Source organism: Phacochoerus africanus, chromosome 4, assembly GCF_016906955.1.
Source record: "Phacochoerus africanus isolate WHEZ1 chromosome 4, ROS_Pafr_v1, whole genome shotgun sequence".
Taxonomy (NCBI): Eukaryota; Metazoa; Chordata; class Mammalia; order Artiodactyla; family Suidae; genus Phacochoerus; species Phacochoerus africanus.
Genome location: NC_062547.1, coordinates 80,286,283 through 80,306,801, shown reverse-complemented (window position 1 = coordinate 80,306,801; position 20,519 = coordinate 80,286,283). Strand labels below are relative to the sequence as shown.

At 49.0% G+C, this 20,519-nt stretch overlaps 2 protein-coding genes across 6 annotated transcripts in view; one reads left to right on the top strand and one right to left on the bottom strand.

Annotated features, from left to right (window-relative positions):
- Positions 1–269: 269 nt before the first annotated feature.
- On the top strand, positions 270–6,940 carry HNRNPAB (heterogeneous nuclear ribonucleoprotein A/B). Of its 2 annotated transcripts, XM_047777948.1 has the most exons (8): positions 270–516; positions 610–864; positions 1,588–1,756; positions 2,630–2,788; positions 2,972–3,103; positions 5,527–5,647; positions 6,316–6,456; positions 6,774–6,940. In XM_047777948.1, the coding sequence occupies exons 2-8, from the start codon at positions 632–634 to the stop codon at positions 6,842–6,844; spliced, it is 1,026 nt and encodes a 341-aa protein (XP_047633904.1). In that variant the 5' UTR covers positions 270–516; positions 610–631; the 3' UTR covers positions 6,845–6,940. The 2 variants fall into 2 exon arrangements, with proteins under 2 accessions (XP_047633904.1, XP_047633905.1); XM_047777949.1 differs by lacking the exon at positions 6,316–6,456 and having other exon boundaries at positions 272–516.
- A 252-nt stretch (positions 6,941–7,192) lies between these two features.
- The window catches only part of PHYKPL (5-phosphohydroxy-L-lysine phospho-lyase), a 29,677-nt gene continuing 16,350 nt past the window's right edge, over positions 7,193–20,519 (bottom strand). For 3 of the 4 annotated variants that reach the window (XM_047777943.1, XM_047777947.1, XM_047777945.1), the window contains exons 9-11: positions 11,594–11,748; positions 11,139–11,228; positions 7,193–9,223 (exon numbers count right to left, since the gene is read on the bottom strand). In XM_047777943.1, coding sequence (XP_047633899.1) covers positions 8,995–9,223; positions 11,139–11,228; positions 11,594–11,748 — 474 coding nt within the window. In that variant the 3' untranslated portion in view covers positions 7,193–8,994. The remainder of the gene's footprint in view (positions 9,224–11,138; positions 11,229–11,593; positions 11,749–20,519) is intronic. The other variant, XM_047777944.1, reaches the window with a different exon arrangement.

Genomic DNA, 20,519 nt, shown 5'->3' with positions numbered 1-20,519 from the left:
AGAGACTACGGCCTCAAAGGGCAGGGCGTCAGCCTCCGACCTCTCCGCCTCCGGGCTCGGGCTGCCCGCCCCTAGAGACAGGGCCGTCCGGCCAGCGGACCCCGAGATCCTTAGCAAGGCCTCGGCTCGCGCGGATTCTAAAATGAGGACAAAGCCCGCCCGAATCTAGCGTGCGCGCGGCGCCGCAGCCAACGGGACGCCGGCGCCGGGCTGAGTGACGAGCCGCCGAAGCCAATGAGCATGTGCCTTGTTGCGAGGTGGCCCCGGCTCCGGCATTATAAAGAGCGCCACGAGTCGGCATTGTCAGGCGGCGGCACCGCGCGGGCCCGGGCGAGATTATCCGTCTGAGGATTCTGTTCGGCGTCGCCGGTAGCCGAGGAGAAGGGCGCGCGATCGCGGAGGCTCCGTCGGTAGACGGGGGAGAGGCCCGGCAGCGCGAGTGTGAGCGCGGCCGAGCCCGCGGCGCCTTCTCGGCGGGTGAGGACAAGCGGGCCCCGCGGCGTCATCGGCGGCGAGGTGAGCGGCCGGGCCTGCGGGCGGCGGGCGGGAGTCCGGGCGTGAGCCGTGCGGGCCTGACGCGCTGTGTCTGTATGTGGCCGCTTGTTGCAGGAGCCGCGTGCCTCAGCCTAACATGTCGGAAGCGGGTGAAGAGCAGCCCATGGAGACCACGGGCGCCACCGAGAACGGACACGAGGCCGCCCCCGAAGGCGAGTCGCCGGCCGGGACCGGCACTGGCACCAGCACCAGCACCAGCAGCGGCGCCGCAGCGGGCTCTGGAGGCGGGACCGCGGCGCCCCCGGCCGGCAACCAGAACGGCGCCGAGGGCGACCAGATCAACGCCAGCAAGAACGAAGAGGACGCGGGGTAGGTGCGGCCACGGGCCGACGGGGGCGCCGCCTTTGTTCCGGGGCCGCCTTTTGTTGGAGCCATGCGGCGGGGGGAGGGGCGGGCGGCCGGGGCCTGCTCGCGGCCCGCAGACCAGCAACTCCGCGCCGCCCGCCGCTGCGCGCGCGGGAGTTTGAGGGAGTTTGTTGGGTCGACTTTGGCGCCGCCCTGGGGCCGCTGGCGCGGGGCCGGGGCCGGGCGGCCCGGAAGGGGAGTGCGCTCGGACCCGGGGCCGGCGCGTCGCGGGCTGCCGGGGCTGCGTGGGCGGAGTTGGCGCGCTCCCTGGCCTCCCTCCTCCGCCTCCTGCCGAGGGCGGAGTCACAGCCTGAACGCGGACTCGGCCCGGAAGCCTTGAGTTCCTTGAGAGCCAGTGCTCGGAGGTGGTGGAGAGTGGCAGGGACTGTAGCGTTTTGATACGTGGTTGTTAGGTTGGGTTCCTTCCAGTTGTGGTGCTCAGGGTCTAGCTCTCTGGTCAGGTTGTGCTTCCTTCTCCCACCAGCCCTGGGGGGTGCGGAGTCGTTAGGGTCAAGATTGGGTTTTGAAGGGTAGCAGAGGTTTATTAATCTCCAGAGGTAGGACCTTTGCTCAGGTTGGTGGTTTTGTTTATAATTACTTAAGCGAAAGCTTTTCTAGGACCAATTCTTCTAAAATCATAGCTTTCTCATAAGGCTTGTTGCCGTGTGTCTTACCCCACCATTTCAGAAAAATGTTCGTTGGTGGCCTGAGCTGGGATACCAGCAAAAAGGACCTAAAGGATTATTTTACCAAATTTGGAGAGGTCGTTGACTGTACAATAAAAATGGATCCCAACACTGGCCGGTCAAGAGGGTTTGGGTTTATCCTCTTCAAAGATGCAGCCAGTGTGGAGAAGGTAAGTTGGGTATTGTATAATCAGGAGTCTCAGTGTATTCTAAGATTATGCCACCATTCTTAGTCTATGACTGGCTTATGTGTTCTGCACATGGTTGAATGCTTGGGGAAAAGAAAGTTTGGAAATTTATGAGTTTGTTATTTGAAGGGGTAAAAAGTAGAGATTAAGCGGAGGCTAGAGTGGTCCAGGACGGTTATAGCGGACCATTTCTTATTTTGTGGCTATTCTGGACCCTGCAAATACTTCATGGTGAGGACTAGAAGAGAGTCCACAGTTGCTAGGAGATAGGCATTATTTTAGTCCCATTAGAAGACAAATCTAAATCTCAAGAAGTTTTAGGTAGAAGAGATCACAAAGCTTATTAACAAGAGTGTGCGGATTCTAGCTCTGGCAGCCCAGCTCCAGCATATGGAAGTTCCCAGGCTAGGGGTTGAATTGTAGCCAGCAGCCACAGCAGCGCGGGATCCCCAGCCCACTGAGCGAGGATAGGCATCAAACCTGCATTCTCATACAATACTAGTCGGGTTTGTCTACTGCTGAGCTATAACAGGAACTCCAGCCTCTGTTTTTTAAAAATGACTGCTGCTTTGCTTCTGGAGGAGGTATGCCTATAACTGGGACTTCCTGGGCAGGAAAGAGGGGTGCACAGCATTGCCAAAGACTTGGGTGTGAGGACAGATTTGTAGGTGTTAAGTAAACCAGGTGTACTTGGACTTTGGAGATTGGCTTGGGAAGTCAGGTTGGGGAGTAGGGTATGGAGGGGATCAAACACGTTTTTGGTACCTGTGTTGGAGTCTTGTGACTCAGAGAAGAGCCTTGTTCAGGGTCATGCTGCTAAGTCAGAATCCAACTCCCATCTTTCTGTTGGAACAGGTTCTAGACCAGAAGGAGCACAGGCTGGATGGCCGTGTCATTGACCCCAAAAAGGCCATGGCAATGAAGAAAGACCCAGTAAAGAAAATTTTTGTAGGGGGTCTGAATCCTGAAGCCACAGAGGAGAAGATCAGGGAGTACTTTGGCGAATTTGGGGAGGTGAGTGTGCGACCCCTGGAGTGGCCTGCCAGCTGCTTTGAGTTTGCCTTCTTTCTTCCTTGGCAGCACAGCCTTGGCTGGCTGAAGCTTTTTTCCACTATCTTTAGTGTTCACGGGCCATTCTCCTGTGAGTTCCCTATAGGCTCAGGTAGGGGAGGTCCTGAGCTTCGCCTTTGTTTATAGATTGAAGCAATTGAACTTCCAATGGATCCAAAGTCGAACAAAAGACGAGGCTTTGTCTTCATCACCTTTAAAGAAGAGGAACCTGTGAAGAAAGTTTTGGAGAAAAAGTTTCACACCATCAGTGGAAGCAAGGTAAGGTTCCACAACTGTGTGCGCTTGGTCTCCTGCTGCCGCAGAAAAACTGGTCCTTGCAGGTGTGGGTTAGGGATTGGGCCACCTCTAAGAGATCTCCAAGGTAGACCTTACGGTTTTTTTTCAGTGCTTTCTGTCCTGATGGGGCAGGTGGTCCTGTCCTTTAAGGAACTCCTAGACTGGTAGGACTGGCAGTAAGCACTGGATTTGAGGGTGGGTGGTTGGGAGGCTTCCATGGGAGAGAACGTGCTGAGTACCTTTTAAAACTACTCATTTAAAGCCAGAGGTCAAGGTGTACTCAATTTAGAGTAGAAGGTGTATAATTTCTGTGGCGAAGGTCTCAGAAGATTCTAAAACTGCCGTTTATTGATTTCTCCATGGTAGAGTTTTTCCTGCTATGGGCATTGATTGCTACAGAGCTTTTCTCCTGCCACAACCAAATCTTCACCTCCATCTCCTTTGGTCACTGATTAAATTAACCCCACCCCAAAGATCCTTCCCAAAGAACTCCCAGGGTCTTGGACAGCTGAAATCCAAGGGCAGTTTTGGTTTCAAATGAGCAGAGTCCTGTGCAGTGAGGTGCACCTCTTCCCCTGAACTCTGGACAGGAGAAGAGAGTAGGCTCAGCTTTTCCAGGTGGCTGAGGCAGTTGGGAGTTGAGGGTGTGGCCCACTGTGGCAGGGTGTGGCAGACTTAAGCAGGGGTGACAGCCAGATACTGTAGGACAGGTAGGGGTGGGGCTCTTGAAAGCCTCAATCCTGGCTAGGATTTTAGGAAGATTAGATTTGGGATTGGGCCCTTGGATTTTATGTAAAATGAGATGGGATCATAGGGGCTGTTGGTTAAGACAGTGAAATGGAGAGAGGAGACCTTTTTCTCTGTGCCATAGTGTGAAACAGGCAGGAAGAGCCTGTTAGGGCATCTTTAGTCAAACTGCTGGTGGTTAGCCTTGAAATAAGTGTTTTTAGCTGGTTATAGTCAGCATTTCTAACTTAATAGGATGGAAAACATGAGATTTCATTACTTGGTAGGGGCAATTTGCCATTTTCTTTGAGTATGCTTGTATTCGGACAGCTTGTAAAAATTAGTCTCAATGGGGAGGGTTATGTGTCAGTGAACTTTTTTTTTGCTTTTTAGGGCCACACCCATGGCATTTGGAAGTTCCCAGGCTAGGGGTCGAATGTGGGCTACAGCTGCCAGCCTGTGCCACAGCCACTGCAACCCGGGATCTGAGCTGCCTCTTTTGCGACCTACGCCACAGCAGTGCTGGATCCTTTTCCCACTGAGTGAGGCCAGGGATCAAACCCACGTTTTCATGGGTCCTAGTTGGGTTCCTTACATTGAGCCAGGACAGGAACTCCCTAGTGAACTTTATTTAAAAAGATTAGTGGGAGTGCTGGAAGGTCCATGATCCTACTCCCTCCCACAGTAGGCAGAGTTTTGAGCAAAAAGGAAATCGACCCTTTAGGCTCTAAGGGGATATAGCCATCTGGCCTGTCTCAACAACAGACTATTGATTGGGTGGTTGGAGCAGGGAGGGGATGCAGTATGACCTTAGGGAAGGCTGCCCTGAACCTCAGTGGCTTGCTTTTTCCTTTCTCTAAGGAGGCCAGGCTTGCCATCTTACTTAATAGCATGATTGAGGAGTTCCCGTTGTGGTGCAGCAGAAGGGAATCCAACTAGGAACCATGAGGTTGCTGATTCAATCCCTGGCCTTGCTCAGTGGGTTAAGGCTCTGGTGTGGCTCTGATTTAACCCCTAGCCTGGGCACCTCCATATGCCTTGAGAGTGGCCTTAAAAAGCAAAAAAAAAAAAAAAAAAGCATATCTGAGTGGGATGATTTCCAGGGTGGGGGGGGGCTTTCTTTTTCCAAGGTCCCTCATCTGGGAATCTTTCTCTGACTTGCCCAGTAGGGGCAAGGTGGCACCATACTGATACCTACTGTGATGTCCTGCTACACTGAGCTGGCATTGGCCCAGCCGTTCCTCTCACCTGTTAGAAATGGAGCTCCCAAGGGTGACCATCAGCAGATGTTCATTCCAGGCACTCTAGGGGAAGGCTGGAGCCAAAAAGGCCCTTGTGTGTTTTGGTGTAAATTTTAGCCCAAATGTGGTTTCCCACCCCAGCACGTATGTGTTCTTGAGCAGACAGACATTTGTTTTTGCCCCATGGCATACGGAGTTCCTGGATTAGGGATCAGATCTGAGCTGCAGCTGTGGCAGCACCAGATCCTTCAACCCACTGCCCTGGGCTGGAGTTTGAACCTGTGTCCTGGTCCTACATAGTCGCCGACAATCCTGTTGCCATCTGAACAGCTGGAACTCCAGATCTGGCACCTGAATGTTTGTCCACGAAGGCTTTTGTGCATACTCCCTGCCTAGGGCTTGCCTGCTGGGATGACCCACTGTTCTCTTGGCTTTCAGTGTGAAATCAAGGTGGCTCAGCCCAAAGAGGTTTATCAACAGCAGCAGTATGGCTCTGGGGGCCGTGGGAATCGCAACCGAGGGAACCGAGGCAGCGGTGGTGGTGGCGGAAGTGGAGGAGGTGAGTGGAACCCAGATGAGGATGGGTCCTGTGTCCCTGCCTGCATGGAGCTTCTATGCTTGTCTTGGGGGCTCTCTGGCCTCTGGTGCTCGGTGCAGCAAGATGGGCAGGATCAGGAGTGCTTTTCCTGGGTTGAGGCGCTGCTGCTGCTGCTTGGAATGGAAGAGCCCATCTTTCTCGTGTGGTCTGGGGCCCCAGGGCAGAGGGGGCATCTGCATCGCACTCCCAAGTTTTGAGGGGGCACGATGGGTGCTCTTGGCTCTGGCTGTCCTGAGTCTTGGTACACCCATGGGCAGGTGGGCTGAAGGGTAGGGCGGGGCTGTGCCAGGTGCTTAACCTTCCATCCCAGGCCCTTCTGACTCCAAAGCCTGAACTCCATCCTTTTTAAGGCCAAGCTGCCAGGGAGGGTGGGATGATCAGAGGGTGATTTGAATGAGAGTGAGCTGCCTCGTTTGCCCCAGTGAAGTTAGTTTTCTGCCTGGCCTTCTCATCCCCAGCTTGGGTCTCTCAGGTATAGTGCTGGGCCCAGGGCCCTCTACACCAGAATAGCATCCCCTTGGCCTGAGTTGCCATAGTAACCTCGCCACCCAAAGGGCAGGATTTCCTTCATCCTTGCTCCTGCGTGTGCTAAATGGTCCATGGGCCCCTGTGCCCTGCTCCCCCCACAGGTCAGAGTCAGAGTTGGAATCAGGGCTACGGCAGCTACTGGAACCAGGGCTACGGCTACCAGCAGGGCTACGGGCCCGGCTATGGCGGCTACGACTACTCGCCCTATGGCTATTACGGCTACGGCCCCGGCTACGACTACAGTAAGTAGGAGAAAGGGAGGCCCCCATCTACTCACCCACCCCGGGAGGCAGGACAGACAGTGCAGGGGCCGCTGGCAGCAGGGGCCGCTGGCAGCAGGGGCTTTGGAGTCGGACAGGCTGGGCTTTGTGGCCTAACTTGGTCACTTGGAGCTTCCTAATTTTGAGTTCTTGAGCCTTGTGGGTCTCAGGAAGGTGGGGAAGACATCCTGCTGGACAGAGTTGTTGGCTCTGGTGAGGATGCATATCAAGCGCCTGGCACAGGGGTAAATAAACACTTAGTAGGTTGTAGCTACTATGACTGTTGTTCTTGTCCCTAGGTCAGGGTAGTACAAATTACGGGAAGAGCCAGCGACGTGGTGGCCATCAGAATAACTACAAGCCATACTGAGGCTTCGGCAGGAGTACCTGACTGACCGCACACGCTTTGTTTGTTTGGATATTGAGTGAACACAATTATGTACCAAATTTAACTTGGCAAACTTTCTATGGCCTGTCCCATGTGCATCTTATTTAAAATTTCCCCCCTGGAAATCACTCTCCTGTTTAATATTTCCAGAGCTCTAGTTGTTTTAGGCAGCGTGTGGTGTCTCAAGAGGCCAGAGCAGCATTATGGGCTGATTTTTTATTACTGGGTTACCCAGAACCAGATTGGAGGGTCTGCTTCCTGCTGCCACTCTGCAGCCTGGACCTGTGGACCCTGGTTGTAAAGAGTAAATTGTATCTTAGGAAACCAGTGTCACCTTTTTTCACCTTTTAATTTTATATTATTTGTCATACATTTCCTGTAATGGAAGTGTTAATTTTACTGTACTTTTTGGTACCTTTCGGGAATCTAATGTATTGTAAGGTATTTTACACGTATCCTGATTTTGCCACGACCTGGATATTGAAGCTATCCAAGCTTTTGAAATAAAAAATTAAAAACCCCCAAGCCTGGGTGAGTGTGGGGTACACTGTGAAGGGAGACAGGTGGTCCAGAGTTCCAGTATCCTGTCAGGCATGACCACATACTGTCCACATCCTTGCTTAGTTTCTTTTAATGACTTGGCCCTGCCCAGGACTTGTGCCCCCTTTAAAGAAAGTGGCTCAGAGGTTGGAGGCAGCTGTTAAAGGTGATGGTGGTACAGTAAGGGTTACCACCCTCAGTTGGGGACACTGCCCCAGGGCAGCACGAATCTGGAGCACTTGGAACACCTGTCTTGTCATCTTCCAGCAAAGACAGTGTGAACCTAAAGACAAGAGCAGAGTCACAAGGGCCAGCTGGATCTGGGCAAGACAGTTCCCCCTCTGGCAGGGATATTTGCTGGCTTGATTGGGACACCCCAAGTCTAGTGGCTGAGGCCTAAGACTAGGTTGAAAGAGGCAGTGCTAGGCTGGGGCTCCAGGTGGATTAAGCCTAGCAAAAGCTTTGTTTCCCTAGAGGAACTGGCTAAGGGAGGAAATAAGCTACTCTTGGCCCAGCCATCACAAATGGGTACTTGGGAGGTTTTTCAGGGGGTGTGGAGCACCCAAGGCAGCCAGAGCTGCAGTGTTGAAACTAACCTGTGGGAACGGGACGTCAGTTAGAGCAAAAAATGTCGAAGGGGCTGTGATGGATGGTGAGAAACCCAGTTCCTGGTCTCTCGGAGCAAGAAGCAAGCCTGAGACTTACCTAGAGAACACGCCTCAGTGTCTCACAACTTCTCACTTTCTCTTCCATATCTGAAAAAAGACCACAGAGCCACCCCAAATGGTCAACTTTTCTCCTCTGCTGAAAACCCCTGATGCCTGAATTCAGTGTCCAAGCTTCTTGGATGGCAGGGTGGAGACTAGGCCACATTGGTCTGTCCAAGCCCTGATCCTTGTATATGGGCCACCAGCCACAGGGTTAGCAACAACTTCCCCAAAGGACAAAAACCAGCCCTCAGATTTCCTGAGACTGTTTGGGGTCCCCTCTGTACAGAAACTACAAGCCAGCTCTGTGTCCAGCCAGCTTTTCCCTCCCCAGGCTCCCCACAAATGCTTCCCAAATACTTTACTTCCCCTAGCAGGTCCTGCACCATCTCAGTTGTGTAGGGATTGGACCTTATTTCCAGAGGGCAGGGGGCAATGGCTAGGCTGCTCTGGAATCTACCAGGAAGATGATAGGATTTGGGTCCCTGACTGAGCTGTGCATGTGCAGAACAGCTTTGGTGCATGTGTCCAATTTGGCAATGACATTTCCTAGTAAGTGGATTTAGGGGCAACCACTAAATGCTTAGGAATGTGAAGAGTTTCATTTTGCATTGAATCAGTCCTGAGTCCAAGTTTCATTTGAGCTGCTTAGCAGCAGAAAAAGCAGGAAAGCTGCCACTTACATCTCAGGGAGGCTTTAGGGACACAATGGAGTGCTCTACTGTAGTTGTGATAGTAGGGCTTATAGCCCTGCTTCCTTATCCCATGTGCCACACTGGCCTGTGCCCAGGCAGGAGGAATTGTGGATCAGATTTCTGGGGGCACAGGCAGGAATAGGGGAGGCCTCCACTTCAGCTCCCTGTACTGTTGAGACGACACCCTGGCTCAGCTGTCACACCCCCATCCTGGGCATGCTGGGAGTTCTAGCTCCAGGCTGGGTTCTAGAGATAAGCTGTCAGTTGCCCCTTGGCCTCCAGGCTCACCTGTCAGGATGGTGTCCAGCTTTGCTACCACGTGTCGTGCGTTGTCCAAGCTGAAGCACATTGGGGGCTTAAACTTCAGGACATTCCTCCCGGGGCCATCGGTGCTCAACAAAATGTAGTTCTCCTTCAATCTGTGAGGATAGGACACAGCAGGGCCTGCTGCTCACCAGCCAAGTGCACTTCACATGGACCTTCCAGACCTTCCTCAGTTTGGCTTTGGCCTTGAAGGTGAGGTACCAGCCACACTACCCTCAGAACCCTTCACAGGCCAGTTCCCACCAGGATAACAGCATTGGCCACCCCCTGTCAAACTCTTGCCAAATTTTGTGGCCCAGCACCAGAGGCCCCTGTCTGGGATGCCCTGCACCTGGCCCTGAACATGTTGCTGTCCAGAGCAGGGGTTTTGCTTCATCCATCCTGGAGTCCCAGTCTAAGCCAAGCCGAGACTAGCCACGGGGCTACAACATGGACAGCAAGAGTCTCTTCCATTTTAACAGTTTGTAATGATGTGTATAGTTTAGTTTTAAAACAGAAACTGGAGTTCACATTGTGGCTCAGTGGTAACAAACCTGACCAGTATCCATGAGGACGTGGGTTTGATCCCTGACCTTGCTCAGTGAGTTAAAGATCCAGCGTTGCCGTGAGCTGTGGTGTAGGTCGAAGTCGGGGCTTGGAACTGGCATTGCCGTGGCTGTGGTGTAGGCCAGCAGCTGTAGTTCCAATTCAGCCCGCAGCCTGGGAACCTCCATAAGCTGTGGGTGTGGCCCTAAAAAGACCAGAAAAAAAAAAAAAGTTAAAATGGAAATTGTCCAACATTCACAAAGAGCCATGAAGTCATGGAGCCCTCACCTAGCTTCAGTAACCCCTGCCAACTCTTCTCTACTGCAGCCCTAGACAGAGGACTATCCAGATTTAATTTCCAGTTTTTCTCTGGAAGATGACTTACCCTCTACCTCATTTTCATTTTTAATGGTCCACTTTTACACTTTCAACCAAGGAAGGTATTTTGGCCTCTGAGAGGAGTGTGATGGGACTGTTTACACTCTGACCTGCACTCTCATTCTTTTTTATTCCTTTTGTATAAGTCTTGAAGGGAAGCAGGGTGTCCTTAGTCTGCCCTCAGCTCCTTTCTCCCATCCCAGCGGGCCTGGCCCTGCTACAAAAAACAGGTTCTGGACTTTAAATCCAGCTCTGCCTCAGTTATCACCTGGTCGTTTCCTTACTGAACTTGAGAAGTCACCAGGGTGGTTTTAAGGTGGAAGAGGTCAGGCTTGGCTGAGGGAGGGTCTGACTGTTCTGAGGCTCCCTGAGGGAAGGGGTGGGTGAGCTGATCCTTGTGCCTGACCAGGAGAGAGAAGGCGGGGGCTGGGCGTGGCCGCGTCAGAGGTGGCCAAGAACCGCGCGTGGAGGCAAAGATTTCTACATCAATACTGTTTATGTGAATTCAAAACAGAATGATGCACATTCCACAATTTGAATAAGCACACACATCAAACCCTTAGGAGGGTTTTCCAAGATGGGGGGAGAGGGCAGGAGTGAGCAGTGGCGATAAAAGGGAACCACCAAACAAGAGGAAGAGGCCAGAGGAGGGGTGGGGGGGTCCTGTCTGTCTGAAGACCTGTTCCTCTAGGAAAGGGGAGTCTGGTTCTGCCACAGTCCCCAGTGTGGCTCTGGAGATGCTGCTTCCCTTCGGCAGCCTGGGTCTGTGAAATGTAGTGTTGAGGCTGCCCGGGTCTGAGAGAGTTCTTGGCAGAAGTGGCTGCCTGGGCTGGGGGTGGCCCGTGCCCACCTGAAGCCTCTGCTGCCAGGCACTGGGTATGGAGCTGATGGGGCCCCTTCTCTGTCCACAGAGCCCACCTGAGGGTGTGCACAGATTGGCAGCCCTCTTCCCCACTCAAGCTAAATGCCACCTCCTTTGATTAACCCCTTGGGCCCGGCACATCCAGGAACACGGTGGCAAAAAGGAGAGACCAGGGTGTGGGGTGGGCGCCTTCCCCCTGAGAGCCGCAGACACTGCAGAGACAACTTGTTTGGGGAAAAAAATACCTGGACACCACGTAGTCAGCCTCTTCGGTTGCTGGCATCCTCGTGGCCTCATCTTTGATCAGATCCACACCAATGAAGAGCCCAACGCCCCTGGAGCCAAAAGTGACATCTCAAGAGGCCAGGCCTGAGGGACCATGGTCCTTGCTTTCACCCTCAGCCTGGGCCTCAGCCAAGCTCCTGTTGGAAAGTCCACTAGGGCTTGGGTCTGGGGAGGCTGAGAACCGCAGGAGCTTTCAGAGGGAGGTGAAATGGTTCCAGGAAGTAACTAATGGGAGGGGACCTTGGTGTGGGCACAGGGAGGTTTGGTCCTGGCTTTCCCCTCCCTAGAAGTGCTATCTCAGGCAACAGTACCTGTGGGTGTTTCCGTTCTTCCTCTGGCATGGAGATCAACGTTCCCACCCTCTCAGGTGGTTAGGAGGTGAACCAAGAAGCCATGCCAGGTCCCTGAGGCTCACCTGATATCTCCGAGGATGGGATGTTTGGCTTTCTGCTGCCTCAGGAGCTCCATGAGAAAGCTGCCCACACAGGCGGCGTGAGCCTGCAGCTGCTCCTTCTCCAAGACGTCCAGGACAGCCAGCCCCACAGCACAGGACACTGGGGTGCCTCCAAACTGAGCCAGGGAACAAAGGGCAGGTCAGGTGCCCAGTAGAGTGGGCATGCCCCAGGATGTGAAGGGCAGCAGAACTGCCACACACATTCCAAGGTGGTAACAAGAACACACCCGAGCCTCTCAGGGCTTAGCGTGCTGAGCACTACATGGGGTTCTCCTGAGGGCCCCATGGGTTGTCCCCCTTTTCCAGGTGCTAATATGACTGTAACCCAGGTCAAGTACCCATGGAAGATGCAAAAATCAGAGAAGAGGGTGTATTGGGCATTCCCACAGAGCTGGGTTTTGGCAAGAGGCTTCAGGGCCTCATCTCGTGGGCTGCGCCCAGACCCACATCCACACCATTGCACTATTCCTGTCACCTCCTTCCAGGAGGGTCAAGAGCAACAAGCTGGAGCCACATTCTGTGGCTCTGCTGGCTGAGCCCAAGGCAGGTTTTAGGGCACAGGCTACAAGCTAGCTGCCTGTGAGCCAAATGGCCTGAGGATTCCTTTTGTTTGACTTGTGTGGCATAATTAAAATAATTTTAGGGAGTTCCCATATGGATCAGTGGTAATGAACCCAACTAGTATCCATGAGGCCCTGCTCAGTGGGTTAAGGATCTGGCATTGCCGTGAGCTGTGGTGTAGGTCGCAGATGCGGCTCAGGTCCCAAGTTCCTATGGCTGTGGTGTAGGCCAGCAGCTGTAGCTCTGGTTCAACCCCTAGCCTGGGAACTTCCATATGCTGTGGGTGCGGCCCTCAAAAAAAACATTTTTTTTTTGAATGAGGTGCTAATGTTTTAAAAAGAAGAGACTAGAGTTCCCTGATGGCTTAGTGGATTAAGGATTTGGTATTGTCACTGCTGTGGCTTAGGCTGCTGCCATGGTATGAGTTTGATCCCTGGCCCCCAAACTTATGTGTGCCACAGGCATGGGCAAAAAAAAAAAAAAAAGTTTCACACAAAAATATGTATTTTGGACTTAAAACAAACATGGCCTATCTGGCTACACTGGCACAGCTCTCCCCTTCAGACAACTGAGTGCTCTGCCTCACTTCTTCCACCTGGTCCTGCAGGTGTTTGAGTGAGGGCCAGAGACACAAGGACCATCTTTTTAAAAAGTGTACCTTAAAACTGTGAGGTATACTTTTTTTTTTTGTCTTTTTGCCATTTCTTGGGCTGCTTCCGCAGCATATGGAGGTTCCCAGGCTAGGGGTCGAATCTGAGCTATAGCCGCCGGCCTACGCCACAGCCACAGCCACATGGGATCTGAGCCGTGTTTGCAACCTTCACCCCAGCTCACGGCAACACCGGACCCTTAACCCACTGAGCAAGGCCAGGGATCGAACCTGCAACCTCATGGTTCTAGCTGGATTTGTTAGCCACTGAGCCACGACGGGAACTCCTGAGGTATACTTTTACATACAGTAAACCGCATATATTTAAAGTGTGTGTGTGTGTATATATATAGTTCAGCGTGACTTGACAGATGTATATACCTGTGGAACTTCCACTATCATAAATATACAAAACATTTCCATTATTCCCCAAAGTTCCTTGTGCCCCCCTCCACCAGTGGCCCAGACAACCACTCACCTGCTTTCTGTCACTATAGTTTTACCTTTTCTGGGTGTCATATGAATGGAATCACAAAATATGTACCCTTTTGTGCCTGGCTTCTGCTCAACATGTTTTTAAAATTTATCCATATTGTATGTGTAGTTTTCTTTATGGCTGCATGGTATTCCACTGTGTGGACATACCACCACTTTTTAAAATTCTCGTTGATAGGCCCTTGGCTTATTTTGATTTGGGGCTATTTATGAATAAAACTGTTATGAACATTTATAACAAGTCTTCTTTGTAAATATATGTTCTCATCTCTCTTGGGTAAACACTTAGGAGTGAAACTGCTAGAGTATACTTGATTAAATGTATATTTATAAATGTGAAGCTGTTTTCCAAACTGGTTGTACTATGTTACATTCCCACCATAGTAGCTCCACATCCTCAAAAACATTTGAAATTATGGTCTTTTTAATTTTAGCCACTCTAAATGGATATGCAGTGGTATCCTGCAGGCTGTTGTGGAAATCTGCATGCAAAACCTCCTACCTGAGGTCATAAAAAGCTTCCCAGATGATTGTGCTATGAGGCAGCTTTCTGATTTGTCCAAAGCAAATTATGTGTGGAATGGACACAGGGGATGGATTGAGGCTACTCACTGTATAACATTATGAACTGTGAACTCATCAAAAGGTGGAGTGTCTATCTACTAAGAGCATCTTTGGTTTAGAATCATGATCTACGATGCTGAATTAGCACAGTAGTTAGGTCTTTCCCCCAATATCATCACACAGGGACAATAGAAAGAAAATGAACAAAAGCTCTGACATTGTCCTGGACATCCAGAAGGCCATGCAAATGTGTAAGGATATGCTTATGTCCAGTGCTGTGTGCATGTTCAGGGAAGCCCTGAAAAGCTCTAAGCTCTCACCACTGGCTACCTTGAGGCTCTGCAGAAAGAGGAAGAGAAGGCTAAGGCAGAGGTGTTGTCAACTGCTTGACTGTTGAAGGCAGGTGCCAATACGTACATAGAGTCCCCCTTGTCAAGAGGTGACACACTTCTTGGTTCCAGGAATGGAAGGACACATCTGTTCAGTCATTAGATGATCGCTAATCTAACCAAGCAGGGACTACAGAGGCCATGAATGACAAAGAACAAAGACTTTACAGAATTAGTTCAGAAAAGGCATACAAACACCAAAACGAAGAAACAACAACACACTGTAAAGAGGGAAAGTGATTTCCAAAGTTGCAATATTATTTAAAATGTCTGGTTTTTCGGGAGTTCCCGTCGTGGCGCAGTGGTTAATGAATCCGACTAGGAACCATGAGGTTGTGGGTTCGGTCCCTGGCCTTGCTCAGTGGGTTAACGATCCGGCGTTGCCGTGAGCTGTGGTGTAGGTTGCAGATGCGGCTCGGATCCCGCGTTGCTGTGGCTCTGGCGTAGGCCGGTGGCTGCAGCTCCGATTCAATCCCTAGCCTGGGAACCTCCATATGCCACAGGAGCGGCCCAAGAAATAGCAAAAAGACAAAGACAAAAAAAAAAAAAAAGTCTGGTTTTCAACAGAAAATTATGAATCATGCAAAGAAATAAGAAAGCATGGCCCATATAGGGGGTGGTGATAGTAGGGGGTACCTGCAATAAGAAACTCTCTTGGAGGAAGCCCAGATGTTGGCTGTATTAGACAAAGACTTTTTTTTTTTTTTTGCTTTTTAGGGCCACTCCCATGGCATATGGACATTCCCAGGCTAGGGGTCAAACTGGAGCTACAGCTGCCAGCCTACACCACAGCCACAGCAACGCAGGATCTGAGCTGTGTCTGTGACCTATACCACAGCTCATGGCAACGCCAGATCCTCAACCCACTGAGTGAGGCTGGGGATCAAACCCTTGTCCTCATGGTTACTAGTTGGATTGTTTCCACTGTGCCGTAACGGGAACTCCTAGACAAAGGATGTTAAATCAATGTTGTAAACATTTAAAAAAAACTAAAGGAAATAATAGCTTAGAACTAAAAAGCAAAGCATGAAAACGATGTCTTGCCAAATATAGATCAAAATTAGAAATTATAGAAAACAGGAGTTCCCATCACAGCACAGTGGAAATGAATCTGACTAGGAACCATGAGGTTGTGGGTTCCATCCCTGGCCTTTCTCAGTGGGTTAAGGATCTGGTGTTGCCATGAGCTGTGGCGTAGGCCACAGATGCGGCTCAGATCTGGTGTTGCTGTGGCTGTGGTGCAGGCCGGCAGCTGTAGCTCAGATTTAACCCTTAGCCTGGGAACCTCCATATGCTGTGGGTGAGGCCCTAAAAAGCCAAAAAAAAAAACCCCAAAAACAAAAAAACTAAACAGTCTGGAATTGAAAAGCACTGTAAGTGAAGTGAAAAATTCATTAAGAGGCTCAACAGCAGATTTGGGCAAGCAGATGAAAGAATCAGCAAACCTGAAAATATATCAACTGAAACAATCCAGTCTAAAAATCAAAAAGAAAAAAGAATGAAAAAATGAGTAAAGCCTCAGAGACCTATGGGACACAAGCATACCAGCATATCCAATTGGGAATTCCAAAAAGAGGAGAGAGAGAAAGAGGCAGAAAAAATATCTGAAGAAACAATGGTCAGAAACTTCCTAAATTTGATTTAAAAAACACCCCAACAATAACCTACATGTCCAAGGAACTCAATGAACTCCCAATAGAATAAAACTAATGACTTCCATACCTAGACAAAATACATAACCAAACTACTGAAAGACAAGAACAAAGGGTGGGTGGAAAGGGTGAAGGTGGTCAAAAGGTGCAAAATTCTAGTTATAAATAAGTCCCAGAGGTGTAACATATGGCATGATGATGGCAGTTACTAATATTGTGTTACATATTTGAAAGTTGCTGAGATAGTAGATCCTAAAATATCTTATCACAAGAAAAAAAACTACACATTGTGATGGATGTCAAGTAGACTTACTGTGGTGTCATTTTGCAATATATACACAAATTGGATCCTTGTATTGTACACCCAAAACTATAATAATGTATGTCAATTATACCTCAAAAAAAAAAAAAAAGAATATTGAAATTAGCAAGAGAGAAAGAACTCAACACATACAAGAGATTCTCAACAAGACTAAGAGCTGATTCCTCAGCAGAAACCCTAGAGGCCAGAAGGCAGTGGGATGACATGTTCAAAGTGATGAAAGACAAATACTGTCAATCCAAATTCCTAAAAAAGTTGGAGTTCCCGTCGTGGCGCAGTGGTTAACGAATCCGACTAGGAACCATGAGGTTGTGGGTTCGATCCCTGCCCTTGCTCAGTGGGTCAAGGTTCTGGCGTTGCCGTGAGCTGTGGTGTAGGTCGCAGATGCGGCTCGGATCCTGCGTTGCTGTGGCTCTGGCGTAGGCTGGCAGCTACAGCTCTGATTCCACCCCTAGCCCGGGAACCTCCATATGCTGAGGGAGCGGCCCAAGAAATGGCAAAAAGACAAAACAAAAAAAAAAAACAAAAAAAAACCCCAACAAATTCCTAAAAAAAGTACAATCTGGAGTTCCTATTGTGGCTCAGCAGTAACAAACCCGACTAGTATCTATGAGGATGCGGGTTTGATTCCCGGCCTTGCTCACTGGGTTAAGGATCTGGTGTTGCTGTGAGCTGTGCTGTAGGTTGCAGATGAGGCTCAGATCTGGCATTGCTGTGGCTGTGGTGTAGGCTGGAAGTTACAGCTCCGATTCGACCCCTAACCTGGGAACCTCCATATGCCTCAGGTGTGGCCCTAAAATATACACACACACACACACACAAAGTACCATCTCCCAAGACAAAATAGAAAAGATGAATGGGCCAATCACAAGTACTGAAATTGAAACAGTGATTAAAAAAACTTTCAACAAACAAAAGTCCAGGACCAGATGGCTTCACAGGCGAATTCTATGAGGCCACCATCACCCTGATACCAAAACCAGACAAAGATACCACAAAAAAAGAAAATTACAGGCCAATATCACTGATGACCATAGATGCAAAAATCCTCAACAAAATACTAGCAAACGCAATCCAGTAATACATTAAAAAGATTGTACGCCATGATCAAGTGGGATTTATCCCAGGGATGCAAGGATTTTTCAATATCTGCAAATCAATCAGAGTGACACACCATGTTAACAAACTGAAGAATAAAAACCATACGATCCTCTCAACAGATGCAGAATGGGGGAGGGGAAGGGAGGGGAATGGACTGGGGATTTGGGATTAGAAGATGCAAACTGTTGCATCTGGAGTGGATAAGCAATGAGATCCTGCTGTGTAGCACAAGGAACTCTAGTCACCAGCAATGGAACATGATGGAAGATAATATAAGAAAAAGAATGTGTGTGTGTATATATATATATATATATATATATATGCATGACTGGGTCACTTTGCTGCACAGCAGAAATTGATAGAACACTGTAAATCAACTGTAATAGAAAAAATAAAAATCTTAAAAAATAGATGTAGAAAAGCATCTGACAAAATCCAAACTCCATTTCTGATAAAAACCCTCTGAAAGTGGGCAGAGAGGGAAACTCCCTCAACATAATAAAGGCCATACCTGACAAACCCACAGCTAACACAATTCTCAACGGTGAAAAAACTGAAAGAATTCCTAAGATCAGGAACAAGACAAGGATGTCTGCTCTTGCTGCTACTATTCAACATAGTTTTGGAAGTCCTAGCCATAGCAATCAGAAAAGAAAAATAAAAGGAATCCAAATTGGAAAGGAAGAAGCAAAACTATGACTGTTCGCAGATGACATGATACTATACCTAGAAAATCCTAAAGACTCTACCAGAAAACAGAGCTCATCCATGAATTTGGCAAAGTCACAGGATACAAAATTAATACACAGAAATCGACTATTTCTATATACTAACAATGAAAGAGCAGAAAGAGAAATTAGGGAAACAATCCCATCTACCATCTCATCAAAAAGAATGAAATACCTAGGAATAAACCTCCCTAAAGAGACAAAAGACCTGTACCCCGAAAACTATAAGATGCTGATGAAAGAGATCAAAGGTGACACAAACCAATGGAAAGATATACCACGTTCTTGGATTGGAAGAATCATTATTGTCAAAATGACTATACTAACTACCAAAGGCAATCTATAGATTTAATGCAATTCCTATCAAATTACAAATGGCATTTTTCAAAGACTAAAATAACAAAATATTTTAAAGTTTGTTTGGAAGCACAAAAGATCCAGAATAGCCAAAGCCATCCTGAGAGAGAAAAATGGAGCTGGAGGAATCAGGCTCCCCGACCTCAGACTATACTACAAAGCTACAGTCATCAAAATTGTATAGTACTGGCACAAAGACAGAAATATAGATCAGTGGAACAGGCTAGAAAGCCCAGAATTAAACCCACACACTTACAGTCAACTAATCTATGACAAAGGAGGCAAGAATATACAATGGAGAAAAGACAGTCCCTTCAATAAGTGGTGCTGGGAAAACTGGACAGCTACATGTAAAAGAATGAAATTAGAACAGTTCCTAACACCATACACAAAGATCAACTCAAAATATAAGACTGGATACTATACAACTCTTAGAGGAAAACACAGGCTGAACACTCTCTGACAAGCCACAGCAATATCTTCTCAGATCCACCTCCTAGAGTAATGACAATAAAAACGACAATACACAAATGGGACTTAAAAGTTTCTGCACAGCAAAGGAAACACTAAACGAAACAAAAAGACAACCCACAGAATGGGAGAAAATCTTTGCAAATGAAGGAGCTGACAAGGGATTAATCTCCAAAATTTATAAACACCTTCTACATCTCAATACCAAAAAAACAAACTGCCCCATCAAAAAATGGGCAGAAGATCTAAACAGACAATTCTATAAAGAAGACATACAGATGGCTAAAAAACACATGAAAAGATGTTCAACATCACTCATTATTAGAGAAATGCAAATCAAAACCACTATGAGGTACCACCTTACACTGGGCCAGAATGGCCACCATCAAAAAGTCTACAAACAGGATTAAGATGGTGGAATAGAAGGACTGGAGCTCAACTTCTCTCCTAAAAACAATACTCACAACTAAAGGGTGAGCAATCTCCACCCAAATGGACCAGAAACCTTAAAAAAGATACCCTACTCCAGAAGAAAAAGAGGAGGCCACATCAAGAGGTAGGCGGGGCGATTTTGCAATATAAAACAACCCTGTACCTCCACGGTGGGAAGCTCCACAGACTGAAAACTAACTGGCTCACAGAGACTCACCTACAGGAGTGAGAGTTCTGAGCCCCACATCAAACACTCACGTGCGGGGATCCGACACTGGGAGAAAAAGCCCCTGGAACATCTGGCATTGAAGGCCAGTGGGGCTTGTGTGCAGGAGCTCCACAGGACTGGGGGAAACGGAGACCCCATTCTTAAAAGGTGCAAATGGACTTTCACGTGCACTGGGTTCCAGGGCAGAGTGGGGTCTCCGTAGGAATCTGGGTCAAACCTGACTGCAGTTCTTGGAGGACATCCTGGGAAAAGAGGGGTGAATGTGGCTTGTTGTGAGGGATGGACATTGAAAGCAAAGCTCTCAGGAATATTCAGCAGCATGCGTTTCTCTGGAGGTGGCCATTTTGGGAAAATCTGGCCCCAACTGTCAGTCAGCACTGAGAAGCTCCAGGGCAAACAACAATCCAGGTGGGATCACAGCCCCGCCCCTCAGGAAACAGGCTGCCTAAAGAGCCCCCCAGGCACACAGCTGCCTCTAATCCTATCCAGAGACTAAGCCCCACCCGCCAGAGGGATTAGAATCAGCTCCACCTACCAGTGGGCAGGCATCAGCCCCTCCCATCAGGAAGCCTACAGCAAGCCCCCCATACCAACTGCAGCCACAAGGGGGGCAGACACCAGAAGTAAGAGAGGCTACAACTCTATTATCTGTAAAAACGTCACCACACCAAAAACCTATAAAAATGAAAAGACAGAGAACTATAACTCAGATGAGGGAGAAAGGAAAAACCCCAGAAAATCAGCTAAGTGATCAGGAGATTCTCAGCCTCCAGGAAAAAGACTATATAGACTGTTGATGCTGAAGATGATGCAAGACATTGGAAATAAACTGGAGGCAAAGATGGATAACTTACAGGAAACACTGAGCAAAGAGATACAAGATATAAAACTTAAACAAGAAGAGATGCAAAATACAATAACAAATAAAAAATTCACT